At 35.4% G+C, this 23949-nt stretch overlaps 1 protein-coding gene across 4 annotated transcripts in view; it reads right to left on the bottom strand.

Annotated features, from left to right (window-relative positions):
• The window catches only part of XRN1 (5'-3' exoribonuclease 1), a 103140-nt gene that overhangs the window by 42792 nt on the left and 36399 nt on the right, over positions 1 to 23949 (bottom strand). For all 4 annotated transcript variants that reach the window (XM_072792415.1, XM_072792416.1, XM_072792418.1 and 1 more), the window contains 8 exons: positions 22642 to 22811; positions 21544 to 21664; positions 21349 to 21447; positions 17309 to 17412; positions 14462 to 14593; positions 5233 to 5395; positions 2762 to 2875; positions 221 to 319 (listed from right to left, as the gene is read on the bottom strand). In XM_072792415.1, the coding sequence (XP_072648516.1) occupies positions 221 to 319; positions 2762 to 2875; positions 5233 to 5395; positions 14462 to 14593; positions 17309 to 17412; positions 21349 to 21447; positions 21544 to 21664; positions 22642 to 22811 (1002 nt within the window). The remainder of the gene's footprint in view (positions 1 to 220; positions 320 to 2761; positions 2876 to 5232; positions 5396 to 14461; positions 14594 to 17308; positions 17413 to 21348; positions 21448 to 21543; positions 21665 to 22641; positions 22812 to 23949) is intronic.

Raw genomic sequence — 23949 nt, 5'->3', positions numbered from 1 at the left:
GCTTGAACATGATAACCCATGAAAACTGTTACAGATTAATAATGGGATTTCAGTGATTTCCCCCGCCCCGAAGATTTGCATGAAGTTTGAGCACAGATTCCTCACACTTAGCATTAAATAAAATATTTACAGTATATTCAAAGGAGGTGGTAAAAATATTTTTCTAACACTTTTAAAGTTCATCAATTCTAAATTAAACAATATGGACTATAGTACTCACATGCTGGTTCTGTATTAAAGCATCAAGATTGGGTTCACATGGAATGCTGAAAACCACACGAATCCTACCTTCTGTAATCACATCCCCTGAATCCTGAACCTTGGAAGGAAAAAAAAAAAATCAAAGTATGTTTTAGTCTCTCTCACTATATTTTATTTACTTTTCTACTTATTTGAGCAGTGTTTATTTCTGACATTTCTGACAGTGTGTATTTCAGTAAAGCTGGATACTGGAGATTTTCTTAGAATTTGTAAATGAATGTGACTATATTGTAAATTTGAGTCATTGTACTTGCTTCAATTGCTGTTAGCCAGTCTTTTTTTTTTTTCTTTTTTCTTTTTTTAATTTTATTTATTTATGATAGGCACACACAGAGAGAGAGAGAGGCAGAGACACAGGCAGAGGGAGAAGCAGGCTCCATGCACCGGGAGCCCGACGTGGGACTCGATCCTGGGTCCCCAGGATCACACCCTGGGCCAAAGGCAGGCACTAAACCGCCGCGCCACCCAGGGATCCCCAGTCTTTTATTTTCTAAATTAACTTTTTATTTGCAAATAACTTTAACCTACCAAAAAGTTGCAAAAATAAAAATAGGTCAAAGATCATTTGTAAAACATTTACGTAAATGTTCACATTTTACTCCATCTGCTTTAACATATATGTGCACTGTGTATTTACATACAATTATTTTTCTGAACTTTCTGAGGGTATATTATGTATATCGTGTCCCTTATCCTTTAATATTTTGGTGTATATTTCCTAAGAAGAAGGATATTTTACTATATAATCATAGTACAGTAGTAAGTACATTTATTTACATTGATAACAATACTAATCTACTGTTCATATCCCAATTTTGTCACAGTTGATCTAAAAATGTTCCTTTTGGGGCACCTGGTGGCTCAGTGGTTGAGCTCTGCTTTTGGCTCAGGTCATGATCCTGGGATACAGTATCGTATCAGGCTCCCCAAAGGGGGCCTGCTTCTCCCTCTTTCTGTGTCTCTGCTCTCTGTGTCTCTGGTGAATAAATAAAATCTTTAAAAAAAAATGTTCCTTTTAATAAAGAAAACTCTTTTCTCTTTCTACTACAGAATCTAAGCTAGGATCAGATATTGCATTTAGTTGTCATCTCTCTCTAGCCTCTTTAAATCTAAACTATATCCAAAGTGTTTCTTTGTCTTTCTTTTTTTTTTTTCCTTTGTCTTTTATAACATTGATATTTTGAAGAAGAATACCGGTCATTCTACCCCCTCTATCTTGCGTCTAAAAACAAAAGTTCCTCTTTCTGGATTTGTCTGATGCTTCCTTGTGATTAGAGCAAGCTCATATATTCTCAGCCAGAATAGTGCATGGATGATGTGTCCTTATTAGGGTATCACATATGGAGGTACATGATGTTCACCTGTCCCTCACTGTGATATTAAAACTTTGATTATATCAAAGATATTGCTCAATTTCTTTACTGTCCAATTATGTGTTTTTTTCCCTCTTACACCTAATTAACAGTCTGTGGGAAGATATAAGACCATGAAAATATCCTATTCAGATAAAAAATTCCCCCTAGATTTAATTTCCAACGATGATTGTTGCCCTATTCAATCTTTATCATAATGCTTATAAAATGGTGGTTTTCCAACTCTAGCACTCTCTCCATTTACCTTTGACACAATACTATAAGCAAGAGCCCTTCCATTCCCTATTTACTTATTTATTATCACTGTGGAATCATTAATTCCTATTTCCCCTCAATGGTTTATAATTCATTACTGTACTTTATTATTTTAGCACTCAAACTGTCCCAGATTTGGCCAGTTTGGTAGGAGCCCCTTTAATCTGGCTCCTGTGTTTATGGGATATGCTCCCATCACTTTTTTGAGCACTTCCTTACTTTATGGCATAACAAATGGTTATCTTGTACCTACCCTGTCCCAGCCCTGTAATGGGCCATTTCTGAGAAGCTTTCAGTGGAGTATGCTATTAGAGGTCAAAACCTGGAGATTATATGTGTTCATTGTTACCAGAGTGTTTTTGCTTCTTATCCTTTTGAGCAAATAGAGCTAGAAAGTGTGTATGTACAGGCATATATGCATTCATACACATACAAACATGTATGTATTTTAAAAATCATATTAATACCTCCAATTCTAATCTGTCCACAGATTCTTTCTTGCATTCTTCCATTTCATATTTACATGTATCTTTTTCCATGTGAGAACTGGAGTTTCTCAAACATCAACATTTATAAGTTCATTAACTCAATAATACAACTAAAATGATTTCAGAATTGCTTCATCCATACTATCACAATAAATAAACCTGCTAAATAAACAATTATGATTTGAATTCTTTTTTCCCCACCTCCTGACCCCAACCTGCTCAACACAAAAGACATACAGTCAAATACTGTGTTCTAAAGTTAGACAAATACATTTTTTCCCCTTCAGTATTACATTTTATTTTATACCTAAATGAGGGTAAGTTAAATAACTCTATTAACTTAAAACTAAAGAAATTTAATTAGTAATAATAACAGGAACTAACTTCTCCAGTGCAGCCATAATAAGGGGTTCCCAGCATAAAGACCATACTTCTAGGAGGAAACAAGTCATCCAATGTTTTGATATTGGAGAAACGGGAGTCAAAAGCTCGGATGTCCTATATAGAATGAAATATAAAAGTAATTATCATAGTCAAAATTTCTATGGATTGCACATCAAGTTTTTCTTCCTATGGGGTTATGACTATGCTGTCTGCCAACGTGAAATATAAAGATTTTCTACATAATTCTAGTAGCTAAAATGTGTTGATTTTATATGCCATTCTTCTAGGTACTTCATACATTTATTAATTCATTTCATCTTCAAGACAACCCTCTGTAGCACAGATCATTATTTAGCCTCACCCTACAAAACCCAAGGAAACTAAGGCAACAGAAAGGGAGTGAAATCTCACCCAAGGTCGTACAGCAAGAAGTCAACTCAGGCAGTCTATGCTCTTAATTACTATACTATACTGTTTCCCAAAATTATAGGATGAATACATGATTTAAAAAATTTTTGTATCCTTTATCATACCCATAACTACAAATACAAAAGCCTGCTTTTCTTTCTTTCTCTCTCTCTTTCTTTCTTTTCTTTCTTTCTCTTTCTTTCTTTCCTTCTTTCTCTTTCCTTCCTTCCTTCCTTCCTTCCTTCCTTCCTTCCTTCCTTTCTTCTTTCTTTTTTTTCTTTCCTTTTTTTTTCTTTCTCTCTCTCTCTCCCTTTCCTTTCCTTTCCTTTCCTTTCCTTTCCTTTCCTTTCCTTTCCTTTCCTTTCCTTTCCTTTCCTTTCCTTTCCTTTCCTTTCCTTTCCTTTCCTTTCCTTTCCTTTCCTTTCCTTTCCTTTCCTTTCCTTTCCTTTCCTTTCCTTTAACTTATTTAAGGCAAACACGTTTTGGAGAGTAAGTATCTAAAACTGCAGTGTTAAGCTAATGTGGGGCTTTTTCAATTAGAGATTAAGTTTAAAAAATAAATAAATAAAAAAGACAAGTTCCCTAATCACACACCAAGGGAGTGTCTGAGCATAAATAATCCTTTTAAAGACTACAGTTTTTGTGGTGGTTCAAGATGGCAGCCTAGGAAGATCTTGAAATCCTCTCCTCCCATGGACACAACAAATCTTCAGCTACCTACGGACAAATTAGTATCCTCTGAAAAAGACCTGAAAACTAGTTGAACAACTCCACAACAAAATATTAAAAGGCATACATCAATACAGATAGGAGAGGCAGAGACATATTCTTGCCAAAAACTCTACCCTTGATGTGGAGACACACAATCAAAGGAGGGATCTTCTTCCTGAGGAGCAAGGAGTTTGTGTCCTGTATCAGGCACCTCAACCCTTGGAAACTGCACTGGAGAGACAGACCCCCAAAGTATCTGGCTTTGAAAACCAATGGGGCTTAACATCCAGGAGACCCAAAAGGCTATAGGTACTGGAGATTCTGCTCTTAAAGGGCTGTGTGCAGACTCATTGGCCCTGAGACCTAGGGTAAAACCAGCAGTTTGAAAGTAATCTAGATCCATGGAAAAAAGATTCATTTGCTAATCTTAAAGTGTCTGTCAGAGGCACAAGGGCCTGTTGGGACTTTTTCTGGGTACTCAAGTGTTAGCAGGTGCCATTTTTTGTGCTCTTTCTTTACTTTGCTAGCATTGCATGTGCCCTGCTAAATCTGGCAGGCACATGCCCCCCATCCCCCACCCGCCGTATGTATCTGGTCTCTCTCTCTCCCTCTACACACACACACACACACACACACACACACACAGAGAGAGAGAGACAGAGAGAGACAGAGAGAGAGAGAGTGGAATACAACTCAGCCATAAAAAATAATGAAAATCTTGCCATTTGCAACAACATGGATAAACCATGAGGGTATTATGGTAAGTTAAATAAGACAGAGAAAGACAAATACCATATGACCAGTTAATATGGAATTTGAAAAACAAAGCAAACAAATAAAACAAAATACAACACAACTAACAGATACAGAGAAATGGCTGGTGGCTGCCAGAAGGAAGGGGTTTCGGGAGATGGGTGAAATGGGTGAAGGGGCTTAAGGGGTACAATCTTAGAGTTATAAAATAAATAAAGCATAGAGATGTAAGGTACAGCATGATGACTTTAGTCAGTAATAATGCATTACATATTTGAAAGTAGCTAAAAAAGTAAATCTTAAAAAATTGTGTAACTTCGTATGATAGCAGATGGTAACTAGACTTATACTGCTGATCATTTGGCAGTGTATACATTGAATCATTTTGTACACCTGAAACCAATATAATGTTATAGGTCAAGTATACATAAATAAAAAAAGACTAGTTTTTTCAAATTATATTAAATCATAATCTCCATTATATATACTGCTGTATTAGTTTTCTATTCATAAATAAATACCAATATGATATAGTCTTTTTTTTATTCAGCATGAAGTAGTGTGCATTAAGATACAACTGAGACCTGATGGAGACTTACCTTTACAATAGTTTGATAAACAAAAGGAAGAACTTGTTTTGACCACTGTTTCTCTAGACGAACTTCACCATTTTGATTTATTTGATATTTACGACCTGTGAGCAACTGAGCATACACAACTGCAGATGTTTCATTTATTATTATTCCTTTCCTTCTTAGGTAGCTAAAAGAAATAATAAAAAAGAAATGTAGATATGTATGAGCGTGTGTATACTCTAGGATGATAATCAAACTACCAACTCATAATCAAATGTTTAAATAAAATAAAAAAAAATTTAAATAAATATGCTAGCAGTTCTGAGTACCTACCTTAAGATTTTTTTGCATTAGTTTTTTACTCTATGGATACCTCTCCCAATGTCTATGTGATTCAATGAGAACTCGTTTAAGAGCTCTAAGAAATTCTTGTATTTCATAATCACTAGGATGGGGATAACAAAAAAAGTGAAAATGCCAAGTGTTGGAAAGAATGTGGAGAAACTGAAACACTTGTACATTGTTGGTGGGAATGTAAAATGGTGCACTCATCGTGAAAAACCGTTTGGCAAAAAAGTCTAGCAATTCCTCGTCTAAGTATATACACAAAGAACCGGAAAGGTATTCAAATAAATATTTATAAATGAATGTATATAGCAACATTATTCACAGTAGCAAAAAGGTGGAAAGAACTCAAATGTCTTCCAACAGATGAATGGATAACAACAGGTGGTATACCCAGACAATAAAATATTTGGCCACAGGGATCCCTGGGTGGCGCAGTGGTTTGGCGCCTGCCTTTGGCCCAGGGCGCGATCCTGGAGACCCGGGATCGAATCCCACGTCAGGCTCCCAGTGCATGGAGCCTGCTTCTCCCTCTGCCTGTGTCTCTGCCTCTCTCTCTCTCTCTGCGTGACTATCATAAATAAATAAAAAATTAAAAAAAAAATATTTGGCCACAAAAAGAAAGTACTGATACATGTGACAATGTATGAGCCTAAAAAGCATGCTAAGCTTATGTGAAGTTAGACACATAAGGCCACATATTATATAACATTCCAATTTTGCAAAAAATCCAGAATAGATGAATCCAAAAAGACAGAAGAGGTTGGCAGGGACATTCAATGGGCCTTTTCTTTCTTTCTTTCTTTTTTTTAAAAATATTTTATTTATTCACAAGAGACACAGAGAGAGAGAGGCAGAGACATAGGCAGAGGGAGAAGCAGACTCCATGCAGGGAGCCCGATGCGGGACTCGATCCCAGGACTCCAGGATCACATCCCGGGCTGAAGGCAGGCGCTAAACTGCTGAGCCACCCAGGGATCAATCCCCTGGTATCATTTAAAAAAATTCAATGGGAAAACCCCGACTACTTCCACTCAAAAGTTATGTAGCCAATAATCTTGCTACCAATATGACAAGGATATTACAAGAAAGGAAAATTATCTGCCAATCTTTCTTATGAACATAAAAGCAAAAATCCAAAACAAAATGTAACAAATTGAATCTAATTACATATAAAAAGGATAATACATCATAGTCTAATAGGATTTTCTCCAGGAATTCAGGATTAGATTTATATTTGAAATTCAATCCATATAACTCACCAGATTAAAAGAAAAAAGAAAAATCATATGGTCATTTTGATACATGCCAAAAAGAAAATTGACAAAATCAGTACCAATTAATGATAAAAACTCTCAACCAACTAGGAATAGAAGGAATATTCCTTTATCTGATAAAGGATATTGATTAAAAAAAAAAGAACCCTTGATAGCAATCATCATATTTTATAATGAATTATTTAAGGCTTTTCTCTGAAATTGAGAATAACACCATAAATCAATAATGAAAATTACAAATAAGAATCAGCAGGGCACTTGGATGGCTCAGTTGGTTAAGCAATCTGCCTTTGGCTTAGGTCATGATCCCAGGATCCTGGGATCGAGCCCCAAGTCAGCTCCCTGCTCAGTGGTGAGTCTGCTTCTCCCTCTCTCTGACCCTCCCTGCTGCTTGTGCTTTTGCTCTTCCTCTCGTGCTTGCTCTCTCTCTCAAATGAACATATAAAAAATCTTAAAACAAAACAAAACAAAACCAGATAAGAGACAGGTAAATCAACTCAGTCAGAAAAAGAAAAATTCAATATATTTGAATAGGCATTGTACAGCATATTCAAATGCCCAACAAATATGAAAGGATGCAGAGCTTCAATAGTCATCAGGGAAGTGCCAATTAAACCAAATGAAATACTATATTACCATGGCTAAAATGGAAGAGACAATAATAAGTATTGATGAGAGTAGAGATAAAAGAAGTTCTTATAAATTGCTGGAAGAATGTAAACTGATACAATCAATTTGTAAATCTTTTTGGTGGTTCTATTAAAGCTGAGCTTAAGCATTATCCTATGAAGCAATAATTCCACTCTTAATTATGTACCTAACAGTAATGCATACTAATGCATATGGTATGTATTCCCTAAAAGTCTCAAATAAGAAACAACTCAATTGTCTACCTACAAAAGAATGGATAAATAAATTGTGCTATATTCATACAATGTAATATAATCATTAGTGAAAATGAACAAACTAAACTATATGTAACAACACAGATGAATATTAGAATCACAGTACTGAGCAAAAGAGGTCAGGTTCAAAACAAATACATTGTGTATGAATCAATTCATACAAAGTTAAAAGTAGGAAAAACTAATCTCTAGAGTTACAAATCAAAATAGTTACATCTGGAGGAGAGGAGAAATGGATGGTAATGGCAGCATAAGGGGCTTTGTGGGATTATGACAACCTTTCTGTTGGTTCTATTTCTCAACTTGTAGTCTAGTAATGCATATGAAAATTTATCAAGTAATATATTTATGATTTGTATATATTCTTTTCTATGTATACTTCAATAAAGACTTTCTATTAGGAAAAGAAAACAAATAATAATTTGGAACAGTATCTTTAAATTTTCAAGTGGAAGTGGTAGGAAGATTTTTCACTATTTACTTTTTTAAAAAAGATTTATTTATTTATTATATACAGGGAGTGTGTGCATGAGAGCGCATGAGTACATGCATGTACAGAGGAGTAGCAGAGGGAGATGGAGAGAAATCCTCAATGAGACTCCTGGCTGAGTACACCCTGACCTGGGGCTCAATTGCAGGACCCTGACATCATGACCTGAGCCAAAACCAAGAGTCAGAGGCTAAACTGACTGAGCCACTCAGGTACCCCTATCTATTTATATTGCTTTTACTTTACACTTTTATGGATTTGGGGTCAGTGTTGTGGCCTGTATTCTTTTTTAAAGTCCCTGTGTTTATTGATTATTTATTTATTTTTAAGTAAACTCTATGTGCAATGTGGGGCTGGAACTCATGACCCCAAGATGAGAGTTGCATGCTCTACTGACTAGCCAGGTGCTTAGTCTGTATTCTTTCTTTCGCTCTTAACTGAAGTATAATTAACATATAGCATTATATTAGTGATACTGTTACTATATAGGGAGAGTACAAACATGGCACCTGCCGGTTTCGGCACAGGGAAGGTAGAGGAAGAATGCAAATATGGTATCTGTCAATGCCTCAGTCCCTGGAAAGAATTCCAACAGGCCCCTATCCCTCCAACAGTTACCTTATGGTTAGAAATAAATGTCCTTCTCATATGGTCTAGGTGCTTTACAAATTTCAGCTTTTACCCTGCCTGGGTCCTGAGATAATTGAGTCCACGTGTGAGCTCTTTAAGAGCAGAATCTCCATTTCCTACAGCCCCATGTTTCTCCTGGATACAAGTTCCACTGGTTTCAAAGCTAGATGTTTTGGGGCTCATCTCTCTAGTGTAGGTCCCGAGGGTTAAGGTAACTGATGTGGGGCATTAAATTTTTAAAAATATTTAATATATCTCTTCTTCTCTAAATTATAACAAAACAAATTATAACAAATTATAAACAAAACTATCTTTTAACTTTCCCTTATGTAAAATGAGAGTTAGTACTTAAAAGTTAATTCTGTATTTTATTTTTATTTTAAAGATTTTATTTATTTATTCATGTGAGACACACAGAGAGAGAGGGAGAGACATAGGTAGAGGGAGTAGCAGGTTCCCTGCAGGGAGCCTGATGTGGCACTTGATCCCAGGACCCCGGGATCATGCCCTGAACCAAAGGCAGATGCTCAACTTTTGAGCCACTCAGGTGTCCCTAATTCTGTATTTTAATAATGAATTAATAATTGGCGTTTATCACTGATCCTTTGGTAACCACATTTTTGGGGGTTGATTCATCTCTTGCTTGTTTGAGGTACAAGGTTTTGGAACTCTTCAAATTATCTTCCAAGTACACCGCCTTCTCCACAGCATCCCATAAAATACTTCCTTGTGTCTTTTCTCTAAATCTTCTCCCTTTCTCCAATTCCCAATCCTTTCATTCCATCATATCCTCAATATCCACCTCTTTAACTGAAGGTATCAGTTCTTTGTGTAGACCTCTCAAGGAGTAGCTGTTTGTTTTCATACTGTGTATGGGAAGGAGAGGGTGTTGGTGTTCTCCTTACAACCCACTTTGACATTCAGATCCCTCACAGTAAACTACTCTACTCTTTTCCATTCTATCCTTATGTCTACCACCATCCAGAATGCCTTCAATGTTTACATATATAACTTATCCAAGACCATAGGAATTCAAGTTCACAATCTCCTCGTCGCCAATGACCTTCTCTTTCACTCCAGCCATCTAGTCCTATGGCTAATACGTGGGTCATGACTTTACCCATAACACTTTCACTTCCAAAATCATTAATCTCAATATCTTATTGTCTAAAAACTTCTCCATCCAACTTGCTTGTTCAACCACTTTATGATTAACTTAATTTGGGATCTCCAACCCACTGATCCTTCTACTTTCTCTGAAACTATTAACCTTCTACTTTCTTCGCTTCTCTTACTATCCCACTTGGATTTTATTGTCCACTATTTCAGTAACATTCCTGCCAATATCCTAAGCTTCCTTGCCTCTTTGTCTTTTCATTGACTCCATCTGGGGAAATCCAGTGCTGGTTAAATCTCTCTGCTTTTTCTAGGTCGGTAAGTGATCAACTGAACTCTACTACCAAAAGATAGGGCAGATTGTTACATTATAAATGTATGACATTCAAATTCAAAAACGGCCTTAAATATTGCCTATAATTCAACAATGTTTTTCTGATCAACTGATAGATTCTTTCATTTTCCCCAAGGAATATTTTTTTTAAGTTTATGAAGCTTGAACTCATGACCCCAAGATCAAGAGTCACATGTACTTCTGTATGAGCCAGCTAGGTGCTCCCCAAATATTATTTTCAAACCTCCTCTATTTTACTCAAATTTAAGACCAACCTCTCTTTCCCTGCTTCAATTCTCAATAGCTAAATTCAACATTTACTTTACAAAGAAAACAAAAGGCAGTCAATGAGAGTGTCTCATCTGCCCCATGCCAAATACACATACTAACCTACAGTCGCATACCATCCTGTTAAAATAGAGGGACTATCTTTCATCCATATATCAGATGTGGTATATATAAACAATAGAATACTACTCAGCCATCAAAAAGTTGACATCTTGCTATTTGTAGCAATGTGGTTGCAATTAGAGGATATTATTCTAAATGAAATAAGTCAGTCAGAAAAAGGCAATTATATGATTTCATTGATAAATGGAATTTAAGAAACAAAACAGAGGATCATAGACGAAGAGAGGAAAAAATAAAACAAGACAAAGTCAGAGACGGAGACAGACCATAAGAGACTCTTAATCAGGGGATCCCTGGGTGGCTCAGTGGTTTAGTGCCTGTCTTTGGCCCAGGGCATGATCCTGGAGTCCCAGGATCAAGGCTCCCTGCATGGAGCCTGCTTCTCCCTCTGCCTGTATTTCTGCCCCGCCCCCATCTCTCATGAATAAATAAATAAAATCTTAAAAAAAAAACAAACTCTTAATCATAGGAAACAAACTGAGGGTTGTTCAAGGGGGTAGGTGGGAGATGGGTAATTGGGTGATGAACACTAAGGACAGCACGTGATGTAATGAGCACTGGGTATTATGTAAGACTGATGAATCACTGTCTTCTACCTCTGAAATCAATAATATATGTTCATTAACTGAATTTAAATAAATTTAAAAAATAATCTTTTGTTCCACCTTTAAATATATTGTTTTCTTTCTTTTGAATTTCACACCTCTCTTCTTATTTTTTACATATCATATCTCAACACCAAGTCCACTCAATTCTATATCCTTCTTCAGCTGTATCTTGATGGTAGTTTTTTTAGAAAGGAAATCTGTTACACAGGAATACAAAAAGGTACCAGTATTGTCATATATGCTTAGGGGATTTCTGAAAATAAAATCACATAATTTGGTACTCATTGAAACATGTGTATGTTCACAAAAAAAAAAAAAATGTACTGAACTTAGGAGAACATGTCTTGGTTAGTAAGATATATGGAGATATAACTGAAATAAGTAATAGGTTCTACATTCTCCCTGTAGAGGTCTTAGAGCTAAGGATGGTGGGCATAAGCATTTCTCCTGATCATTAGAGCCATGAGATCCTTATGCTGACATAGTATGCAAAATCCCAAGTCAGTAAAGTAAATTCTCAGGGGCAGTATGAGTGGCCTTGTGATTTTCACCTCAGAAGACAGATTACAGAAGAGGTGGGGAGTTGTGGGGAGAGAGGACAAAACGTGAGGTGATATGAGGGAGGAATATGGTGGTAAAAAAAAGTAGTCCAAGAAAATGGTGACCAGAATAAATAAACCTAAGTGCTTATGATCCACATAGCTTTGTCGACCCTATGTGGTGAACAAGAGATCCTGACCTGGCAGGCACTAAAAATCATTCTCTTGTGTGACTCAACATACACTGCCATCAACTTCAGTGGTCTGTTGCCTTGATTGTTATCTCTGCTCTTTGTGACTGTCACAGAAGAGCAAGTCCACCCTCATGGGAAAGAATAGGTAGAACAAGAGGTCAGGAGCTTTTGGTTCACTTTACAACTAAAGTTTTTGAAGTTGTTTATTCCTATTATGTTTCCATTTCTCTTACTCTCAATTATTCCTCCACTCATACTAGTCTGGCTTGCAGCCCCAGCTCAGTCAAAATAGCTCTTGCTTAATCTTCTTCATAACATTTGACATGGCTTATTCCCTTATTCTTGAAACACTCTTTTTCTTTGATTTGCATGACGTAACACTTTCCTGGTTCTTCTCCTGCCTCTCAGATTGTCTTGTTCTTTTTCCTTTGTTGCCTCATCTTCCTCATTGGGGTTCCCTTTTAGTTCCAACACTCGAGCCACATCGGGCATTATCATTAATGTTATACATGCTGCTTTTCCTCCTGCCATGTAGACTTTGCATGTACCTTTTCCCTCATCCTGATACATGTTCCGTTTTCATGCTGCCTAACCCCACATTCAGATAACAGTCTAATCAACATTTTCCACTGTAAAGTTTCTTTGACTAAGGCAAATGCCTCCTTAGCTAGGTCAAATTCCTCTACTATATAGTCTCAGAGCACTATTCCTTCAAAGCAATTGTAATTGCAGTTTGAGCAAAAATTCACTCAAGATGGGGTGTCTGGGTGGCTCAGTCGGTTAAGCATCCGACTCTTGGATTCAGCTCAGGTCCTGATCTCATGGTTTGTGGGACTGAGCCCCACATCAAGCTCCATGCTCAGCAGGAGTCTGCTTGGATATTCTCTCCCTCTACCCCTTTCCCCTTACTCATGCACACTCTCTCTCTCTCAAATAAATAAATCTTAAATTCACACAAGATATTAATGCCTATTTCTCATCTACCAGCTATAAGTTTTATGAGTGTAGCACTGTGTGATTTTATTCACTATGGTATCCACAGTGCCAACTACTGTACCTAGCAGGTATCAATAATTATTGAATACATGAACAAATGTCTAAACTCTTATAGTATTTTGAATGAGATACTTCTCAATCAAAGGAGTCGAACAAAACAATCTCTATTCATTCAAACTAACAAATATTTATTGATTGCTTTAGCATTAGCCTAGAAATGAGAACAGAGTGGTAACAAAAATAGATGTGTTCCCTACTATTACGGAGCATACTATCTAAGGAAATGGACATTAAAGTAATCACACAAGTAAACTGATTATTGTGATTATACAGTAGAAAATAAAATTCGGTATAGTATGAACTATGACAGGGGTATCTATTGTCAGAAGGCAAAATACATTGTGCCTCCTGAGGGCTATATTTATCTCCTTGTTTTATGCTGGATGGTTTATTTATTTAAGATTTATTTATTTATTTTAGAGAGAGAGAGAAAGAGTGTGTACACACATGAGAGCAGGGGGAGGGGCAGAGAGATACAGAATCTCAAGCAGATTCCATGCTGAGCATGAACCTTGACCTCATAACCCTGAGATCACGACCTGAACCGAAACCCAGAGTTGGACACTTAGCCAACTACACACCCCAGGTGCCCCATGCTAGATGGTTTTTATAGCCTTTTTACATTTTCCCTATTTACTCATCTTTGAATAGGATATTATAGCCTCGTATTAACTCCAAAATTATGTAAGAGGCATCTCCTTAAATTCCCCATTTACCAAAGGATGTTATAGTTTTAACAGGAAGGGTGATGGATATTCATTTATAACACCATTCCATGTGCATTGCCAGTCTCTATTATTTTGTTTTGGTTTAGAGAATTCTGGTATTTGGATGAAGAAAGAGAAGTCATGGTGGAATCATGGAAGAGCACCAGCTTCTTAGTTATTTGGCTGGTACACACTTTGCATTTCTGAATTCAGGGACATAAAGGACTTAGGTGTAGGGAGGTTAGAAGAGTGATCACAGAGTGAGAGTGAGGAACAAAGGAAAATTTTCCTTCCTACTTTCATTATTTAAATGCCGCCAAGAAATTCAATGGCAGCCTATTAATTATTATTAACTGCTATTCCTACTATTATGTATTACTAATACATATAGGAATAATACATTCCTAGTATTATTCTCTTTTTTTGTACATCATGAAGTATTTTAGTGAAAAACTAGGCAAGGCTATAACTGCTGGTAACGAGGTATTATTTTAAACTAGAACTCATTGTTTTCTTTACAACAATGAAGATGTAGTCAGTATTCAGAGTGATTTCTATGTTAAGCAAGAAATAAGTTAGATGACAAGTACATTAGATCACATTCCAGTTTTATGACATTAAATACATTTTATTATACTCACTATTCTGAAATTCCTTGTACTTCTTTTGTCCAATTAGATTGTTCTTTGTCTCCAAGATGGACCACTTTGGATGGTGGGGCAGTTCTTCCCAAATAAAGCTTCTGTGTTCCTGGTGGTTCTTCCAAGTAAAATCTTAAAAATTAAAATAAAATTTATATTAGCCCTAAATTTATGATTTAATACAGTGTTCTAGCAGTATGAGTCTTCAGAGTGAAAGGTTGCTACATGGTATAATAGCAAAAAACCAGGCGTCTTTTTTTTTTTTTAACCATACTATAAATTTTAGAACAAGGACTTCTAAAAATTTTCAATCAAAATATAAAAAATATTTTGTCTTAAACTAAATATATAATAATTTCTAAAGAATAATTTTTAAAGAATTAAAAAAAACCCTTAAATTCAATAAAGTATTTTTGCTAAGTAGTTTAACTTGATTTTATCAAGCCGTTATACCTAATTTCCAGTTGACCGGAAATATACGGGATGGAGGATCAATTTAAACGACACTATGAGGAGACAACCAGGTAAACCCAGAATTGTACAAAATAATTGGCCTGCACACTTCAAGGAAAGAGGCAGGGAAGTAAGTTTAGCCAGGTCCCAAGAATAAAATCAACACACAGAAATCAATTGTATTTTTGGATATTAGGTGGGGAAAAATTTTTTTAAACATAGTATCAATTATAGTTGCTCCAAAATAATTTAAACACTTAAGGTGATTCCTTCTGCCTTATTTTTATTTTTCAAAATTGTTTTCGCTATTTTTGTTCTTTGCCTTTTCATATAATATACTTTAGAATACATGTTCTGCATCCATAAAAATCTGGGAGAGATTTTGATAGGAATTGCTTTATTTTATTTTATCTTTTTAAAGATTTTAGGGCAGCCCGGTGGCTCAGTGGTTTAGCACCATCTTCAGCCCAGGGCGTGACCCTGGAGACCCGGGATCGAGTCCCACATGTGAGGAGCCTGCTTCTCCCCCTGCCTCGCTCTCTGCCTCTCTTTCTCTCTGTGTACACACTCTTGAATACATAAAATCTTTTTTAAAAATAAAGATTTTATTTATTTATTCACGAGAGACACACAGAGAGAGAGGCAGAGACACAGGCAGAGAGAGAAGCAGGCTCCATGAAGGGAACCCGACGTGGGACTCAATCCCTGCTCTTCAGAATTACGCCTTGGGCTGAAGGCGGCACTAAACCACTGAGCCACCCAGGCTGCCCCTGATAAGAATTGCTTTAAAACTATAAATTAGGGATCCCTGGGTGGCGCAGCGGTTTGGCGCCTGCCTTTGGCCCAGGGCGCGATCCTGGAGACCCGGGATCGATTCTCACGTCGGGCTCCCGGTGCATGGAGCCTGCTTCTCCCTCTGCCTGTGTCTCTGCCTCTCTTTCTCTCTCTGTGACTATCATAAATAAATAAAAATTAAAAAAAATATTAAAAAAAAAACAAAACTATAAATTAATTTGGGGAAGTTTGATATTTACTATGTGAGTCTTCTGATCCAAATGGATCTCCATTTATCCCACCATTTATTTCAGTCTTTGATTTCTTTCATCAGTGTTTTGCTTTTTTCAGCATACAGATGCTATATGTAATTTGTTAGATTTATACTAAGATTGAGACATGTATATCTACAGTAACAAGACAGTGTGGTACTGCCATAATAGACATACAGATAAATGGAACAAAATGGAAAACCCAGAAGCAGACCCACACAAATATTACGCTCAAGAGATTTTTGACAAAGGTGTAAAGGCAATCTAATGGATGAAGGGACAGCCTTTTCAACACATGGTGCTGGAGCAACTGAATATTCATTCATAAGCAAATACGTGAACCTTGATCTAAATCTCCTAACCAATACAAAAATTAATTCACAATGAATCATGGATTTAAATGTAAAAGATTGAGGTAAAATATTAAGACTTTTTGAAGTAAATATAGGAGAAAATCTACGGGATGTAGGGCTAAATAGAGTTCTTAGACCAAAAGCATGATCCGCAAAAGAAAAAACGGATCAACTAGACTTCATTAAAAAGGGAGAGAAACTGAATTCTCATGATTAAAAAAGAAAAGAATTCTCATGATTTCTTGAATCTTCAGGAAAAGCAGATACCCACAGAAGAAAAAAATTCTTCATGGCACTGACTTCTCATCAACAAAATTATATGACAGAACACAATTGAGGTATATTGGCAGAGATCTAAGAAAAAAAGATTGGGCCTCTAAAATTCTAAATCTAAGTGTGAGGAAAACAAAAACGATCTTTTCAATATGTAATAACTCAAAAAAATGCAACATTTTCTCTGAAAAAAAATTACTTGCAAAAGTTCTAGACACATGAAAAATAACAAAATAACATCAGACCAAATTCACATAAATAAAACGATGACAAAGAATAAATTGTCTAGATAATTACTGACAAAATGATTTTGAACTTCAATAAATTATTTTTAAATAGAAGATATGTATTTTAAAAAGTTAATGTTATTATTTAAGTGGGAGGGGCTTAAGGTAATGTTAATATATGCTATTCATTCTTGTCAGAAAGAGAAACATATTTGCTAAATAATATAGCTGCTAGCAAAAAATGAGGATATAGAACTTTCAGCTTATTAAAAGAAAAATAAAGCAAAAGGGAAAAAATAGTAAATGTGTCTAAAATATCTCAGGGATGTAGTACTATGGTTGAACATTGAGTGATGTGATTAGAAGACTTTCATTTTCACTATAAAGTGTAAATATTTTTACAGTAATTATATCAGTTTTTAAAAGTATCATTAAAAGCCATCAAGTAAGCAAAACAAATATAAATTTAAAAAGTATACATCAAATCTTACTTACTTAGTTTCTCCATCTGATACACCAACAACTCTAGCTTCTTCAAGATGAGGCCAATTAACAAAGACAGACTTTCCAAGCACGGATGAAGCTATATTTTCTACATTCTTAAAGTAAAAGCAGAAAAGTTCACTCATGTTTCAGGTCCAACAAATAAGTTTACAAAGGCAAAATTAATTAAAAGTTGGCTTGCATTTATAAAGGTCTTTAAAATCAATAAAAATCTCACTTTAAAAATTAAAACAGATATAAAATACCGTTTGCTCATTCAAGCCATTTATTCCCTACAGTTCCTGCTCTTTTCAACTTCACTCTCTAATTATTCCATTCACTTGAATTCAGTTAGTTTTCTTAATTTGTCTTCTCTAGGTTTTACCTTTACTGTTAACTGCTCTTTTTCTTTCTAGGATGTTTCCCAGGATTTTTGTTTAGAGTTTTAATTTTTTCTCCCCCTTTAATTTTAAATTAAAAAAAAAGATTTTATTTATTTATTTGAGGGAGAGAGCATAAGCCAGGGGAAGGGGCAGGGGGAGAGGGAGAAGCCGACTCCCTGCTGAGCAGAGGACTGGGCTCAATCCCAGGACCCTGAGATCATGACCTGAGCCAAAGGCAGATGCTTAACCAACTGAGCCACCCAGGTGCCCCTTCTTTCCTTTATTTTGAAGTATATTTTTCAGTTGTTTTTACCTATCTCTCTGTAGCTTTTATTTTAGTAGAAATCTGTTAAAGTTGACAAGTTTACCTTCCCCTCTGCCAGTCGCTTCTTACTAGAGAGGCACCATGAACAACTTAAAGCACTATTCTGCAGTATAAACATTATGACACCAGGAGTCTGCCTCATTTTCTCAACAGCAATGGCACTTGTTAGTAAAGGGCGGCCCACTGACTTGAATCCTGAATGAAATTACTTGGTGAGAAGACAATTTCAGTGAGATTAAACTGAAGAGCACTGACCTTTAACGTATCACTGTCCATAATAGCCAACAGTACTAAAAATAATGTTTATAGAAACCTAGGTTTAATTCTGTTGCTAACTCAATTTATGTTTCTTAATTTGTAAAATTAATGAGTTAGAATAGATGCCTTACAAAATTCAACCCAGTTGTAAAGTTCTATGATTCTATTATTCTCATAGAAACTGAGAGAGATGACAAGAATAGCAGAAATGTCTAGAAAAGGGCTATCATTCATTGCTTCATATCACATAATCAGATAACAGAATCTAAGAAATCTGACTTCATTTCAATTTGTAGTTGGTATAAGGAAATAAGAACCCTAGACTTAAGACTAGGAATCATGGGTCCAAATTTGCATTCTACCTCTTTCAGGTACAGAATCCAGCTATACATACAGGCAAATCATTTAAATCCCACTGAGGCAGTTTTCTTTTATGAGAATAAGAAATAATATCTACCTCACAGTCTTTATTTGGTGACAAAATAAAATAATATACGCAAAAGTTTTTATGAACGGTAAAATGCTATATAAATATTCTGTATGAAATATCTTACGTAAAAATTCTAGTGTTTTTTTTTAAGATTTTATTTATTTATTCATGAGAGACACACACAGAGAGAGAGAGAGGCAGAGACACAGGCAGAGGGAGAAGCAGGCTCCATGCAGGGAGCCCGATGTGGGACTTGATCCTGGGTCTCCAGGATCACGTGCTGGGCTGAGAGCAGTGCTAAACTGCTGGGCCACCTGGGCTGCCCAAAAATTCTAGTTTTAAAAGGAAATACTATCATTATTATTGGTTAAACAACAAGTTCGTGGCAGCAAGTGAATTTTAAAAACAAATTTTCATTCAATTCTTTTGTTTATTTTAATTAGCAAATATTTCTTTAAAAATTACAGATGACTATTTTTAGACTTTTGCAGTAACTTTTAATTATACTTAGACATTTCTTAATGTGAACATATAAAACCAAAGAATGACTATTCTTTTTTTTTTTTTTTAAGATTTTATTTATTTATTCATGAGAGGCACAGAGAGAGGCAGAGACATAGGCAGAGGGAGAAGCAGGCTCCACGCTGGGAACCCCACATGGGACTCAATCCCAGGTCTCCAGGATCACACCCTGGACTAAACCACTGAGCCACCCAGGCTGCCCAAGAATGACTATACTGATAAATAACACAAGTTTCAACATTAGAACTAGGATCCCATAATTATTCTTTTCCCTTCTATACATCTATTTCTTCTTTTATTCTCCCACTCTTTTAGTTTTTGAAGCTAATCCTCAGATTAAGCCTAATACTAGACCTTTAATAACCTGCATGAGGTCTTGTTATAAATATCCCTTTCCTGTAGTGTCTTTTAAGACCTCCTTCCTCCATTAGCTCTACCTCTCTCTTTTTGCATGGATTTAGCAGTTAAACGGTTTCTTCTCTACCTACAGTTAGGTTTCTAGACTTCTTTTCAAAGATAATCTTCTTAATCAAGGGCTTCCTCCCTGCTACCTCTACTTTCCCTCTACCTTGTCCCCCCACTAGTCCTTAGGAGTTAGGAATGCAGTCTATTGGAATGAAATCCTCAAAGGCCAATAATGATGCCTGAAGGACAAATTCATAGATCTTGTTTTAGTTTTTATTCTTTTGCACTGTATGTAGTTTCTACTCCATGCTTCTGTGATTTATTCAACTTGGAAATCATTCCCTCTCACCTCTCTGAACACTACTGTCATTTTCACTGGTTCCTTTTCTACCCTTTATAACTATGGGTATTTCTTTGTGTGAGATCTTGAACTCTGAGAGTCCATTTTCTTCAGGAAAATGAGCCGTAAGGCCTCAGCCATCACCTCCTTGCTAATTACTCATATATATCCCTATCTTCCTTCCAAGCTCTAGCTTCAGGTATTAATTGTGTATAAGCAGCCTTTCTCTACTGAGGTTTTTCATTTGAGCCATGGAACACAAAAAATAATTTGACTATTTTTACAATTCTCCCAAGGATGGTACTCAATCAGTCCCACAATAGATGTATAGAAGATAAATAATCTACATTCAAATGGATAACTTAGGGCATTAGGGCTTAAATCTCTTGTGGAACTCTTGTTGAGAAAGGTTGGCAGGGCAGTGACCAGTTAAACCTTCTAGCATCGCCTTAAAATTCAATCACTCCCTCAAGCCAGTGACTTTCCCACTTTAACTTCCTATTCCAATAAACAGCAATTATTTTCTAATTAACTAGGCTAGATATCTCAGAATCATATTTAATATTTTCTTCCTCTTTTCATTCTCTATATTTGAACAAATGATGAAGCTTGTCAATGTTATCAGTCTTATTCATCCAAATATATTACTATTTCCAGTTTTTGTCCTTACCACCTAACACTTCTGTAACCACAACCTCTGAACTTGCAGGCTTTTCCAATTTCTTCCATTTCTCTGTAGTGAAATTTAGTCTATTATACTGCCACCAAATTAATCCTTATGAAAATATGATTTCAAGATAACAGTTATGGGAAAAAAAAAAAGTCCAAACTCCTTAGCCTGGTATTCAAGGTCCTTCATAATCTGGCCTCAATCTGTTTTTTCAACCTTATCTTCTACTACTTCCCAACACAAGTCCTCTGCTTCAGTCAGGTTTATCTATTCCTTCTCCTCAAATACATCACATTTATTCTAAAAAAAAAAAAGTATTAAGAAAAATTTCAGATATAAAAAAAAGGTTAAGAAGAATAAGATAATGTATCACACATTTTTTTCCAGCTCATGTTATTCCTTTCACCTAGAATACCCTTCCCCTCCTTTTCTCCTCTCTGTGATGGTCTTTCTTAGCACCCAGCTCAAGCTTAGTCTCATTTATCTTGATCTTTAGCTCACATAGCTTATCACCTTTTCAAAATTCATGGAGTTCTTTTTTGCTCATTACATCACAATTGTACATTGCCTTTAAAATTTGTGTAAATGTTTCTTTATCCTTATTTACTATGAACTTTTGGAGTAACTGCATGTTATACTTCTTTGATAAACACAGTGCAGCCAGAACAGTTTTATGCATAATAAGCACCTAATAAATATGTAATAAAGAAAATACTTACAAGTTCATCTGATTCTGCATTCACTAAAATTTCTAACATCATGTTTTCTCCACGACTGCTTTGCTGGAATACTTGAACCCCACTTTTCTTCAAAAAAAACTTTAAAAGAATTCAGATAATTTAATTTTAATCCTTTTTCCATAATCATGTTACATTCAATAAGGTGAAAAAATTCTGAACTAAACAGCCACTGACTTTGTGTTTGATGTGTTTCAGGGTAGGAAATCCACAGAAATACAATGCCTTCTGGTCAACCCTGGTTATTTTGTTCTTGCTTATGTCTACACGCCAAGCATCTAATGATATTATTTTATACCTAGAAAATAAATCAAGGTATTTAATTTAAAATTTATACATTAAAAGCAATCACAGTTTTTCAGTATTCTCTTGAATATTTTGCAAGAGTCATTCTTGCTTTTTTTTTTTTTCATTCTTGCTTTTAAGCAAGGGAATGATAATTCGTCTTTTGCAACAAAGAAAAAATAGAGCAGGACAACCCAGATTCACTGTTATTATTGATCTAGATGCAACTATGCCTGTAGGTTACTGAATGGAACTTTTCCCCATTAACTTAAAATAAAACTATACATATTTATTAAACTTAGAGGTAAAGGAACATACAAAACATGTTACAAATCTCCATGTTCTAAAACTATGGAAAACCAACATCATCTAATGTCTGTTCTACCTTTCTCTGCTTTAACAGAAGAAAAAAGGATAACTGGGAGATATTCACTTTAGGTGCCATCTCAGTAGATTATTTGCAGGGAAAAAGACAGAAAAGAAAAAAACAAAACAAAACCAAGGACATTTTAATGAGGAATAGAAAGGAGACATGGGCTTGAGGGAAGAAAATATAGGAACTTTTTAATTTCTTTTTTTCTTCTTTCTAGTTGGGTGGTTGGGAATATAAAAGGCAAAGTCATAGCACATCAAATAATTCTGGAAGCAGACACTGACAAGGGAAACAAAAATTCATACATCCTCTTGGGGGGCGGGGTAGAGATATACACTAGGGAGGAAAATAAATAAATAAACAAAAAACCAACTTTAACAGAAAACAAAGAGAGAAGCAGAATCTAACCAAAGCAGAGAACTACAAAAACAACTGTGAGAGGGAGATGCTATGGTCTTTAGCAAGTTGGATGTAACTCATTATCAACTGACTATACCTATCATAAATTATTTGTTAATTCTTCAGATAGATACTCAAGATATTTGGATCCTCTGCCCCCACCCTCCCCACCAGGGGGAGCTCCCTGCTGTTGTTGAAAAATTACCAAATAACATTACCTTGTGCAACAACGTTCTATGGCAGGGAACTTTTCTGGCCATGGTGAGGGGTAAGTGAACTCTGTATCTCTATCATACCAGCACATTAGGCACTCACTATGTTGGTTTCTTTTCCTTTCTTCCTTTTTGAGGGAGTGGTTACATGCTTCCATGGCTTCCAATAATCGCTTCTGAATTTAAAGATTAAAGAGGTTGGTTAAAAGTATAAAAATTCTGTAATATCAACATATGCAATAGATCTTTTCCCTCAGTACACAGAATCATTATTTGTGTTCTTGAAAAACAAAAATCTTAAGAAATGGAATTCCTTTTCATTTTATTACATGAAAAATTGTTTCAAAGGGCCCCAGAATATTGCTTGTCATTACAAATTACTCAGAACCTAATATTCCAACAACAGACACTAAGTGTGAATAAGAATAGCAGAGAATCAAACTTTAAATTTGAACTTAACCACAGTTATTATAATCTATCATAACTCATAAAACATTAATCTCGTGCTTTATAAATTCTGCCATGGTATAGAAAATGTTTATCTCTCCAAATTATCTTACATAATTCCAGTTAAAATAAAAATGGTTTAAAAAAACTTTTTTAAAGGACAAAATTATCTTGGTTGTTCTTATGGAAGAATGAACGTGCAAACTGTAAAATCTGGGGACCTGTCTTACCAGATCCTAACTTTTAATAAAGCTACTACTGTAATAAACACTTTAATATTGACATCACAAGAAGCCCATAGACCAGAAGAATGAATAAAGAGGTCAAAACAAATCTAAATCTTTATCATACATAGTATTTCAAATATTTAAAAAATGGTGTTGTCATAACTACCTATCCAGCTAGAAAAAGCACATATACTTCCCAACTTCATACCACATCTAAAAATATTTATCCAGTAATAAGATAATAAAAGTATTAGAAGAAAATCTAGGAGAGAGTATCAGTAAGTAGGAGTGATAAACTCTTATTTAAGTAAGAGTGGAAAAAAGCCTAAGAGTCTTGAGGGAAAAGACATTTTTAAATAACAGAAAATGTATATGACAGAAGATTCATCAACAAAACAAGAGACAAATGCCATGCTGGGAAAGAATATTCATAACATACAAAGAACTGACAAAAATCAAGAAAGGAAAATGGGGGAAAGGACATAAACAGGTAATTTACAGAAATTACCTGTAGGGTAATTTAAAAGAGTAAACACACATATAAAAATATACTCAAATTAGGGATTAGAGAAATACAAATTTGAAAAATAACAAAATGGCACCCATCATCAGATTGGCCAAAAATAAGTGAAGCAATAAT

The sequence above is a fragment of the Canis lupus genome, chromosome 22, assembly GCF_048164855.1.
Source record: "Canis lupus baileyi chromosome 22, mCanLup2.hap1, whole genome shotgun sequence".
In the NCBI taxonomy this organism is placed as follows: Eukaryota; Metazoa; Chordata; class Mammalia; order Carnivora; family Canidae; genus Canis; species Canis lupus.
This window is presented reverse-complemented; position numbering and strand designations above follow the sequence as displayed.